At 46.1% G+C, this 12,027-nt stretch overlaps 1 protein-coding gene across 2 annotated transcripts in view; it reads right to left on the bottom strand.

The window, feature by feature from the left end:
* ADAMTS7 (ADAM metallopeptidase with thrombospondin type 1 motif 7) overlaps positions 1–12,027 on the bottom strand; it is a 59,044-nt gene that overhangs the window by 30,994 nt on the left and 16,023 nt on the right. For both annotated transcript variants that reach the window (XM_070763026.1, XM_070763027.1), the window contains exons 7-13: positions 10,181–10,330; positions 9,263–9,406; positions 6,350–6,494; positions 4,990–5,082; positions 3,719–3,864; positions 1,895–2,064; positions 1,567–1,700 (exon numbers count right to left, since the gene is read on the bottom strand). In XM_070763026.1, coding sequence (XP_070619127.1) covers positions 1,567–1,700; positions 1,895–2,064; positions 3,719–3,864; positions 4,990–5,082; positions 6,350–6,494; positions 9,263–9,406; positions 10,181–10,330 — 982 coding nt within the window. The remainder of the gene's footprint in view (positions 1–1,566; positions 1,701–1,894; positions 2,065–3,718; positions 3,865–4,989; positions 5,083–6,349; positions 6,495–9,262; positions 9,407–10,180; positions 10,331–12,027) is intronic.

Here is a 12,027-nt window from a genome sequence, read left to right as displayed (position 1 = left end):
AACAGGGACTTTTTGTGACCTGCATGGACAAAATCCAAAAGCCCTCCGTGCTTATTCTTGCCTGAGGAACATCAAAAGAAGAGCCTTCTCTGTGGCGGCCCCGACCCTCTGGAATCAGCTCCCCCCGGTGATTAGGACTGCCCCCACCCTCCTTGCCTTTCATAAACTCCTCAAAACCCATCTCTGTCGTCAAGCTTGGGGGAACTGAGACACTTTTCCCTTGCCTATGTAGTTTTTGTGCACCATATGACTATATGTATACTTTTATTTACTGGGGTTTCTCTTTTAGATTTTCATATGTATAATTGCTATTTTAGATTCTAACTATTAGATTTGTCATTATGTATTGTTTTTATCACTGTTGTGAGCCGCCCCGAGTCTACGGAGAGGGGCGGCATACAAATCTAATTAATAATAATAATAATAATAATAATAATAATAATAATAATATATCTTTGTACATCACCAATACATACTTGACAAAACAAATAAATAAAATAAATAAAATATTTATGAAGATGGAAATTCTCCAAGTGCTGGGTTAGCAATCTAGTTGAATGTAGGTCTTTTTAATCAGCATTTCTGCATGTTACTTCTTCTTTACAAAATATTAAAAAATTCCTTATGTCCTCTTTTGTGAGCTGCCTCGAGTCTACGGAGAGGGGCGGCATACAAATCTAATAAATAATAATAATAATAAAAAATAGGGTCGCGGGGGATTCCATTTCAGCCCCCCCCCGTCTGCTTGGGAAGAGCCACCCAACGAAGGGGCAAAGCCACCGTGCTTTGTCTGTTCCTTGGGTCACATCCAGCAACCTCAGGCTGCCTTGTTTGCACCTCTGGGTCGCTGCATTACGGAAACCGAACCCAGATGACCCACGGAACGTAGGCCGCTGGAGCAACCGAGGCAGCTCTTCCCAAGTTAAGCAAGAGGAAGCGAGTGGCGCTGACACAACCCCTGCCTCCTCCTTTCCTTGGAGTCTGCCGTGGAAGCCCATGTCACCACCCACCTTCAAGATATGGGACTTTAGACCTACCAGGAGAGGAGACAATAGCCCCCACAGCACTGTTCCCTCTAATTTTTTGGGGGGGTGGGCGGAAAAGTATAGTGTCTGAGCGGCAGTCCCTTTGGGACTGGGCGGCACGGAAATAATTAATTAATTAAATGAATGAATGAATGAATGAATGAATGAATGAATGAATGAATAAAAACCCACCCTGTTTTGCCTCAGAGAATTTCAAAATAAAATACTGTACTGTGTGTCTATAACAGTGAGCTCATAATAGGGCAACTCTATCAATATCAAAATGCCACTTAAATAGTTGGGCTAGTTTCAAACTAGATTTTGATTTTCTTTCTCTCTTCCTTACTCCCATTCTTTTTCTTTCTCTTTTCCTTCCTCTCTTTTTTCTATCTGTTTCTCTCTCTTCCTCTCTCTCTCCTTCCCTCTCACTCTTTCCCTCTCGGCTTCTGGGCAGGTTTGGAAAACTCTGAGTTGATGATGATTTTTAAGTGAGCGATTGCTCACTGTTCAGCTTAGAGGGAACTATGCCCCACAGGCCTACCTTACAGATCCCGTTAATGCACCGGTCCCGCCTGCTCTTCCCTTCGTAGCACGAGGTTCCATCAATGGCAGCGTCACGGAGTTTCTCGGCAAAATACTCGTTGTGTGGTCGACAGTGCAGTTCGCAAGGGTTGCCTGTTGGAGGCCGGAGGAGAGAGCGAGAGACTGAGGGCCCAGCACCCCTCTCGCCTCGGGCCCTCCACTAAGAAACATGATCCAAAGCAGTGTTTCCCAACTGTGGCAACTTGAAGATATCTGGACTTCAACTCCCAGAAGTCCCCAGCCAGCACCCCCTCCTCACCCTGGACAGAGGCTCAAGAGGGGCTTACTGGTAGTGGAGACTGGGATCCATTTGTAAAGCTTCCCCTTGTAGGGCCGGTGGTCAAAACGGCTGCACTGGATCTGCCGAAAAGAGGGCTTGTCTGCTGGACAGGGCTGTGCATTGCAGACCCGGAAGCGTTTCCGTTCTCCTAGGCAGTACTTCCCGCCATACTTGGGGCTGAGGATTAGAGAGAAAAAAACCAATTCAGGACCACTCCACCCAGTTCAACAGGTTGATCTCGCTTCCCTGAAAAGGTTGAAGGCTGGACGGGAGACTGAAGGGAGAGTCTCTCTCTTTCCATCTCTCTCCTCTCTCTCTCCTTTCTCTTCTCTCTCTCCTCTTTCTCCCACCTCTCTCCCCTCTCTCCTTTCTCTTCTTTTTCTCTCTCCTCTCTCTCCTTTCCCCCTTCTCATCTCTCCCTCTCTCCTCTTTCTCATTCCCTCTCTCCTCTTTATGCTCTCTCTCCTCTCTCCTTTCTTTCTCTCTCCTCTCCTCTCTCCCCCTCTCTCCTTTCCCCCTTCTCATCTCCCTCTCCTTTTTCTCATTCCCTCTCTCCTCTTTCTCTTTCTCCCCTTTCTCATCTCTCCCCTCTCTCCTCTCTTTCTCTCTCCTCTCTCCCCCTCTCTCCTTTCCCCCTTCTCATCTCCCTCTCTCCTCTTTCTCATTCCCTCTCTCCCCTTTCTGCCCTCTCTCCTCTTTCTCTCTTTCTCCCCTTTCTCATCTCTCCCCTCTCCTCTCTCTGCCCTCCTCTTTTTTCCTCTCTTTCTCTCTCCCCCTCTCCTTTCTCCCCTTTCTCTCTCCTCTCTTCTTTTCCCCCTCTCTCCCCCTTTCCACTCTTCTTTCTCTCTCCTCTCTCCCCTTTCTCTCTTTCCTCTCCTCTCCCAGCTCTCTCCTTTCTCTCTTCCCTTTTTCTCTCCCCTCTTTCTCTCTCTTGACCCTGGAGAAGCCTTCTGGAGCAGGGAAGGTGCTGCAATCCTAAAGCTAAATTCTCAGAGGGGGTCTCTGAGGCTAAAGAGGCTTCCTGGCAGGAACTGAACCAGTCTCCCCAGCCTGTGACAGCCCCCCCCCCTTCGACAGGAGAGAGGAAACGGCTGTGATGATGGATGTGAGAAGGGCAGAGGGCAAGAGAGGCTAGGAATGGCCCACAAGTTCTGCCAACTCTCCCCTCCTCCTCACCGATTCTGGGTTCTGCTTGCTGGAAGAAAAATCATACATACATCCATGTCCAAGCAGGAACCTCTCCTAGTGGCTGACCAGCCTTTTCTTGGAATGCTCCAATCCTTCTGCCCTGGGACATCTCTTCCTGGACTGGAAGCCCCCTCTCCTGCCTGCCCTCTTCTTCAGGCCGAAGAGACCGAGTTCCTTTCATCCTTCTTCCCAGGGCGAGCCACCCAGCCCCTCACCCTCTAGGTCCCCTCCCTACACTCTTCCAAATTCCTTAGCACCCTATTTCCATTGGGACAACCAGAACTGGACACGGGATTCTGGGCTGGGCTGACTTGAACTATCTCCTCCCAGATCTTGACCCAAACAGCTGCACTGGCTCTTTTGAAAGGGAAGCAGGGAAATCACACGACGTCGGTTGGAAACAGGACGTCCCCTGGGCAAAAAAAGCCTTGGGCCAAGCGCCCCGTGTGGAAATGTGTACCTCTGCTCCTATGAGCTCTTGGAACCCAGCGCCACATGATTGCTGGCTGCATTCAGCCTGCCAAAGGATGCCTTGGCAAAGCAAAGAGAGATGCGGTCAAGGGGCCGAAGCAGAAGGCGGGCTGGACGGGGCAGCTGGACTCCCTTCGGGACCCGCTTCTTGGGCAGTTGACCAGTCACTTACACAGGATGGTTGCATGGCCGCTCTGCGTTCTGCACTCCAGCCCCACACGTCCGGGAACAGGCTGCCCAGGCGCTCCAGGCTGACCAGCCTCCATGGACAGGCTCTGGGCGGTACCCGACGCTCACACACTCCCCGTTGAAGCACCACTGAAACAAGCAGAGGCCCATCAGTGACCAAGGGGTCTGCCCCTCCCCCCTGAAGGGGCAGGCCATCTTTTCACCTATTATAAATCTCGTTCCCTCTATCAAAATCTACCAGCTAAAAGGAGCGCAGTGGCTCATACGGCCAGAGTACTGGGCTGCCAATCCCAGCACTCTAAAGTGTGCAATAGGGTTGATATTCCTGGAGGCATCTGTAATATGGCAAATGATTTAGCTTTACTAGATAAGTGGTCAAAGCAATGGAAACTGCAGTTTAATGTTTCCAAATGTAAAATAATACACTTGGGCAAAAGGAATCCTCAGTTTGAGTATTGTATGGGCAGTTCTGTGCTAGCAAAACCTTCAGAAGAGAAGGATTTAGGGGTAGTGATTTCTGACAGTCTCCAAATGGGTGAACAGTGCAGTCAGGTGGTAGGGAATGCTAGTAGAATGCTTGGCTGCATAGCTAGAGGAATAACAAGCAGGAAGAGGAAGGTTGTGATCCCGCTGTATTTGGAATACTGTGTTCAATTCTGGAGACCTCACCTAACAAAAAGATATGGATAAAATTGAATGGGTCCAAAGACGGGCTACAAAAATGGTGGAAGGTCTTAAGTATAAAACGTATCAGGAAAGACTTCATGAACTCAATCTGTATAATCTGGAGGACATAAGGGAAAGGGGGGACATGGTCGAAACATTTAAATATGTTAAAGGGTTCAGGAGAGAAGTGTTTTTAATAGGAAAGTGAAGACAAGAACAAGGGGGCACAATCTTAGGTGGGTTGGGGGAAAGATAAGAAGCAACGTGAGAAAATATTATTTTACTGAAAGAGGAGTAGATGCTTGGAACAAACTTCCAGCAGACGTCATTGGTAAATCCACAGTAACTGAATTTAAACATGCCTGGGATAAACATATATCCATCCTAAGATAAAATACAGGCAATAACATAAGGGCAGACTAGATGGACCATGAGGTCTTTTTCTGCCGTCAATCTTCTATGTTTCTATCCGCAAGCCCGCATTCGAGACCCGAGTGCTGTTGTGCAGCCGAGTGAGGTCCCGTCACTCGCCCCAGTTCTTTGCCAACCTGAGAAAGCATGCAAACGGAGTAGATAAACAGGAAATACCTTGTTCTCGTCACACTTGGTGCCGTCGACAGCCGCGTCCAGCTTGGAATGACACGTGTTCCCCACAGAGCACCAGAGGGTGTTGCAGACACTCTGCGGGCAGAAATGAAAGGCTCTGAATTTGTGGTCAGGGTGGGGAAGCTGAGCAGCGGCAAGTGGCGCTGGGGCACATTGCCACACGAATCCCAGCGTCCGGTGAGGTCCCACAGAGTTGGTCTGCTCAGGGGTCCCGTCAACCAAACAATAACCGGTTGGAAGGACTTAAGGGAAGAGCCTTCTCTGTGGCGGCCCCGGCCTGCTGGAATCAGCTCCCCCCCCGGAGATTTGCACTGCCCCCACCCTCCTTGCCTTCCGCAAGAGTTTAAAAATTCATCTTTGTCACCAGGCCTGGGGATATTAGACCTTCCCCCTGACCAACGAGTGTTTTTAGCATAATTTATTGGGTGAATGTCAATGAATGTTTTTTAAAAAATGTTTAAAATTTTTAAATTGTATTAATTGGATTTATTGTATTGTTATGTCTACTATATATGCTGTGAGCCGCACAGAGTCCACAGAGAGGGGCAGCAAACAAATCGAATTAAATAAATGAATAAATGAATAAATGAATGAATGAATAAATAAATGAATGAATAAATAAATAAAAGAATAAATAAATACATGAATAAATGATTGAATGAATGAATAAATAAATGAATGAATGAATAAATGAATAAATAAATAAATAAATGAATAAATAAATAAATGAATAAATAAATGAATAAATAAATGAATAAATAAATAAATGAATAAATGAATGAATGAATGAATGAATAAATAAATGAATGAATAAATAAATAAAAGAATAAATAAATACATGAATAAATGATTGAATGAATGAATGAATGAATAAATAAATGAATGAATGAATAAATGAATAAATAAATGAATGAATAAATGAATAAATAAATGAATAAATAAATAAATAAATGAATAAATGAATGAATGAATGAATAAATGAATAAATAAATAAAAGAATAAATGAATACATGAATAAATGATTGAATGAATGAATAAATAAATGAATGAATGAATAAATGAATAAATGAATGAATGAATGAATAAATGAATGAATGAATAAATAAAAGAATAAATAAATAAATGATTGAATGAATGAATAAATAAATAAATGAATAAATAAATGAATAAATGAATGAATGAATGAATGAATAAATAAATAAATAAATAAATTCCTCCTCCCACTGGCAAAGGGCAGGAGGAGGCACAGAGGTGGCTGCTAAGGTGGAACGGTGATGTGTGCTCTCCCCTGGGCATCATGACCCCCTCCGTAGCGTGTTCCCCCCCCCCCCCCGCCGCTTACATCCATGTCATCGCAGTAGGTAGAGTAGGCACCATACTGTAGTCGGCACTGGTGGCTGACGTCATAGAGGACTCCTGGTGGAACCGAGGGGAAGTCAATCACATCCTTGGCTGGGGGATCATCCAGGCAAAGCCCCCAGCCCCGGCTGCAAATAGACACATCAAGTAATGTTGGTATGTCTCGGTATGGCTAGGCTATGAGACCTTCGACATACACTGAGCAGAGGTTAAGAAGAGTGTGGACGTGTGTGTGTTATAGCCAATAATGACACAGACTTAGTTATGCTGATTAAGTACTATTTACATATACAGTGTTCCCTCGGTTTTCGCAGGTTCAAACTTCGCGAAAAGTCTATACCACGGTTTTTCAAAAATATTAGTTAAAAAATACTTCATGGGTTTTTTCCCCTATACCACGGTTTTTCCCGCCCGATGACATCATATGTCATTGCCAAACTTTTGTTTGCCTTTAATAAATATTTTTTTAAATAAACTTTAATAAATAAACAGGGTGAGTAATAATCTAAATCAGTGGCCCCCAACGTTTTTTCCACCAGTGACCAGTTTCAGCAAGACAATTTTTCTATGGCCCAGTGGGGGCGGAAAGGGCCGTGGTTGGGGGCGGGATTAAGCATGGGGGTGCTGGTCCTCCCCGCCCCTCTTTCCTGCCATTGTCCTGTGGCCGGCAGAACCTGCCTCCCAAGCCCTCTTGCCCAGCGGGAGCTAAGCGCTGGAGAGAGGGGGTCAGGCTGGCCCTCCTGCCTCCCCCCAGCCAAAAACGCAAAAGCGCCCTGCGGCAGAAGCCAAAAGAGGCTTGAGCCTCTCGGTCCTTCCCGCCCCTCTGTCCCATCCATCGTCCTGTGGCCGGCAGAACCTGCCTCCCGAGGCCTCTTGCCCGGCGGGAGGCGAAGCGCTGGAGGGAGGGGGTGGCAGCATGAGGGCCGGCAGCTGCTGACTCCACGGACCGGTGCAACATGCCCCGCGGCCCGGTACTGGTCCGCGGCCCAGTGGTTGGGGACCCCTGATCTAAATGGTTGCTAAGGGAATGGGAAAATGCAATTTAGGGGTTTAAAGTGCTAAGGGAAGGCTTGTGATACTGTTCATAGCCAAAAATAGTGTATTTACTTCCGCATCTCTACTTCGCGGAAATTCGACTTTTGCAGGCGGTCTTGGAACGCATCCCCCGCAAAAATCGAGAGAACACTGTATAAATAAAACAGAAACAATCCATAAACTGCACATAGCAAGCACTAAGCAATACAATATAAACTGCATATAACAAGCACTAAGCAATACACACTCCCCCCCTCAAGGTAAAGACAAAAGTGAATGAGCAATACAGCATCATTGTAGGAGAGAGTACTGGCGCCCTCTTATGGCGAACCAGCCAAAACTCTTAAAGTGATATTACTACTTAAATACAATAAACTACAATAGGCAGTTTAACATGGCAATCCCAAACAACCATGTACCATGTACTAACAAGTAAGCAGGAGGGAGAGGGAGGGAAGGAGGGAATGCAATCTGGAAAGAATCCAGAACAAATAATCTAGGATGGCTCTTTACTCGAAGTGAAAGTGGAAAGAGAGACCTGAAGCCTGTGGAAAGCCCCCACCCTCCCTGGTTGCCCTCCCTTCTGCTGCAGCCTCCATCTGGCACCCTCAGTCCACACAGACCAACAGGGCTTTCTAAATCAGCTGGCAGGGACCTTAGAGGTCTTGTATAGCTCAAGGAGGAGACCCTGTTCCTTTCCATAAAAGTATTCCATCATTGGGCCGGATGAGGAACAACGGATGGAAGCTGACCAAGGAGAGATTCAACTTGGAAATATGGAAGAACTTCCTGACGGTCAGAGCAATCAACCAGTGGAGGTTGTGAACTCTCCAACTCTGGACATTTTCAAGAGGAGATTGGACTATCATTTGGCTGGGGAGATGTACGGTTTCCTGCTTGAGCAGGAGTCTGGACTTGATGACCTACAAGGTCCCTTTCAACTCAAATAGATGGATGGATGGATGGATGGATGGATGGATGGATGGATGGATAGATAGATAGATAGAAATAGATAGATAGATAGATAGAGAGAGAGAGAGAGAGATGGAGATAGATAGATAGATAGATAGATAGAGTGAGATAGAGAGGGAGAGAGAAATAGATAGATAGAGAGAGAGAGAGAGAGAGATGATAGATAGATAGACAGATAGATAGATAGAGATAGATAGATGGAGAGAGAGAGAGAGAGATAGAAATAGATAGATAGATAGAGAGATAGATAGATAGATAGATAAAGAGATAGATAGATAGATAGATAGAGAGATAGAAATAGAGAGAGAGAGAGAGAGAGAGACAGAAATAGATAGATAGATAGATAGATAGATAGAGAGATAGAGAGATGATAGATAGATAGATAGATAGAGATAGATATATAGAGAGATAGAGAGATAAATAGATAGAAATATATATATATATATATATATATATAGAGAGAGAGAGAGAGAGAGAAATAGAGAGAGAGAGAGAGATATGATTGATAGATAGATAGAGAGAGAGAGAGAGAGAGAGAGAGAGAGAGAGAGGGAGATATGACAGATAGATAGATAGATAGATAGATAGATAGATAGATAGATAGATAGATAGAATCCCAGCGACCGATAAGGTCCCATAAAGTTGGCCTTTTCTGGGTCCTGTCGACTAAACAACGTCGTCTGGCGGGCCCAAGGGGAAGAGCCTTCTCTGTGGCGGCTAATACTGTAAACCACTTAGAAAGGGCTGTAAAAGAGGAAGAGGATGAAGAAGAGGAAGGGGGAAAGGTGGAGAAGAAACGGGGATTGCAGGAGAGTCCCCTTTCCACTCCTTCCCCAGAGCGCAAAGGGGCTGCTGCAGAAGGTTTTGGGGAGGGGGGAGGCTGACTTACTCAAGGAAGCGTGTGATGTATTCGCGGCTGCAGGGAGACCAGGTCAGGGGCGAAGTGTCATACAGGAGCTGCGGAGACATGATGAAAGGCCTTTTCCCAATGGGCTCACAGTCATTGCCGCTGCCGTCGTGCTGAATCCCAAAACTGCAAAGGCACAGCCCCAAAGGGGGTGAGAGATAGACACACACATGGGAGCATCAAAGCAGCACTCCAAAGTTCTAAGGTTGGGGTGGGTGGGTTGGAAGGAAGGGCCAGGAAGCAGGTCAGGGGAACGTGTTGGTTATGACCTATAAATCCCTTCATGGCACCGGACCAGAATATCTGCGAGACCGCCTTCTGCCGCACGAATCCCAGTGGCCGGTTAGGTCCCACAGAGTTGGCCTTCTCCGGGTCCCGTCAACTAAACAATGCCGCTTGGCGGGCCCCAGGGGAAGAGCCTTCTCTGTGGCGGCCCCGGCCCTCTGGAACCAACTCCCCCCAGAGATTAGGATTGCCCCCACCCTCCTTGCCTTTCGTAAGCTACTTAAAACCCACCTCTGCCGCCAGGCATGGGGGAATTAATATTCCCTTTCCCCCTAGGCCTTTACAATTTTATGCTTGGTATGTTTGTATGTATGTTTGGTTTTTTATATTAAGGGGTTTTTAATCGTTTTTATTATTGGATTATTATTGTACGCTGTTTTATGATTGCTGTTAGCCGCCCCGAGTCTTCGGAGAGGGGCGGCATATAAATCCAATCAATCAATCAATCAATCAATCAATAAACCATCTCCCTGGGACTGAGACGTGGGAATCTCTCCAGCCCCGAGTATGCCAGGATGCCCCCTTTCCAGGGATCAACCTCTTCAAATCTCTGCTCGGTAATCTCTCTCCCTCTCTTAATCTCGGACAGGCCGAGGTGCCCAGCTGCAGCCTTACCTGTGTCCCAGTTCATGGGCCACGGTGAAGGCCAGTGGAAGCCCCGTATCCTCGTTCACGTTGCAGCTCCGGTGCGGCTGGCACATGCCAGAGACGTGGGCCAGGCCCAACGTCTCGCACGGACGGTTCATGGCGGTGCAGAGATCCTTCCTTTCCAAGTCAGCGAGAAACACACAAACACACAGAACAAAAGAGAGAAATCACTGGACTGAGCAAAACCCAGCTGGGCTGAAGGAAAAATCAATCGGCAATTGGAGAACCCTAGGGGAAAAAAACAAGGGCCCAACTCGAAAAGAGAAGCCAACCAACATGGTCAGGCATTTCAGGCCCAGTGGCCAGACGTCCATGCAGTGGACATCTCAAAACACTGTGAGTAGTGTTCCCTCTAATTTTTTTTGGGGGGGGGGGGGTGGAAAAGTATAGTGTCTGAGCGGCAGTCCCTTTGGGACTGGGCGGCACAGAAATAATAGATAGATAGATAGATAGATAGATAGATAGATAGATAGATAGATAGATAGATAGATAGATAGACAGACAGACAGACAGACAGACAGACAGACAGACAGACAGACAAACAAACAAACAAACAAACAAACAACCCACCCTGTTTTGCCTCAGAGAATTTCAAAATAAAATACTGTACCGTGTGTCTATAACAGTGAGCTCATAATAGGGCAACTCATAGAAACATAGAAACATAGAAGACTGACGGCAGAAAAAGACCTCTTGGTCCATCTAGTCTGCCCTTTTACTATTTCCTGTATTTTATCTTAGGATGGATATATGTTTATCCCAGGCATGTTTAAATTCAGTTACTGTGGATTTAGCAACCACGTCTGCTGGAAGTTTGTTCCAAGGATCTACTACTCTTTCAGTAAAATAATATTTTCTCATGTTGCCTTTGATCTTTCCCCCAACTAACTTCAGATTGTGTCCCCTTGTTCTTGTGTTCACTTTCCTGTTAAAAACACTTCCCTCCTGAACCCTATTTAACCCTTTAACATATTTAAATGTTTCGATCATGTCCCCCCTTTTCCTTCTGTCTTCCAGACTATACAGATTGAGTTCATTCAGTCTTTCCTGATACGTTTTATACTTAAGACCTTCCACCATTCTTGTAGCCCGTCTTTGGACCCGTTCAATTTTGTCAATATCTTTTTGTAGGTGAGGTCTCCAGAACTGAACACAGTACTCCAAATGTGGTCTCACCAGCGCTCTATATAAGGGGATCACAATCTCCCTCTTCCTGCTTGTTATACCCCTAGCTATGCAGCCAAGCATCCTACTTGCCTTTCCTACCGCCCGACCACACTGTTCACCCATTTTGAGACTGTCAGAAATCACTACCCCTAAATCCTTCTCTTCTGAAGTTTTTGCTAACACAGAACTGCCAATTAAATACTCAGATTTAGGATTCCTTTTCCCCAAGTGCATTATTTTACATTTGGAAACTCTATCAATATCAAAATGCCACTTAAATAGTTGAGCTAGTTTCAAACTAGATTTTGATTTTCTTTCTCTCTTCCTTACTCCCATTCTTTTTCTTTCTCTTTTTCCTTCCTCTCTTGTTTCTATCTGTTTCTCTCTCTTCCTCTCTTCCTCTCTCTCTCCTTCCCACTCACTCTTTCCCTCTCGGCTTCTGGGCAGGTTTGGAAAAGTCTGAGTCGATGATGATTTTTAAGTGAGCGATTGCTCACTGCTCAGCTTAGAGGGAACTATGACTGTGAGAGGCTCCTTTTGCAATCTGGTGTCTCCATCCAGAGCAGACCTGGGCAAGGGGCGGCCCGCAGGCCACATCCAGCCTGCCCGCTGTCTGTGACCAGTGTGCCCACTGTCTGTGACCGGTC

This window comes from Erythrolamprus reginae, chromosome 10 (assembly GCF_031021105.1).
Source record: "Erythrolamprus reginae isolate rEryReg1 chromosome 10, rEryReg1.hap1, whole genome shotgun sequence".
Lineage (NCBI taxonomy): Eukaryota > Metazoa > Chordata > Lepidosauria > Squamata > Dipsadidae > Erythrolamprus > Erythrolamprus reginae.
Note: the sequence above shows the minus strand (reverse complement) of the source record. Positions and strands in the feature narration are given on the sequence as shown.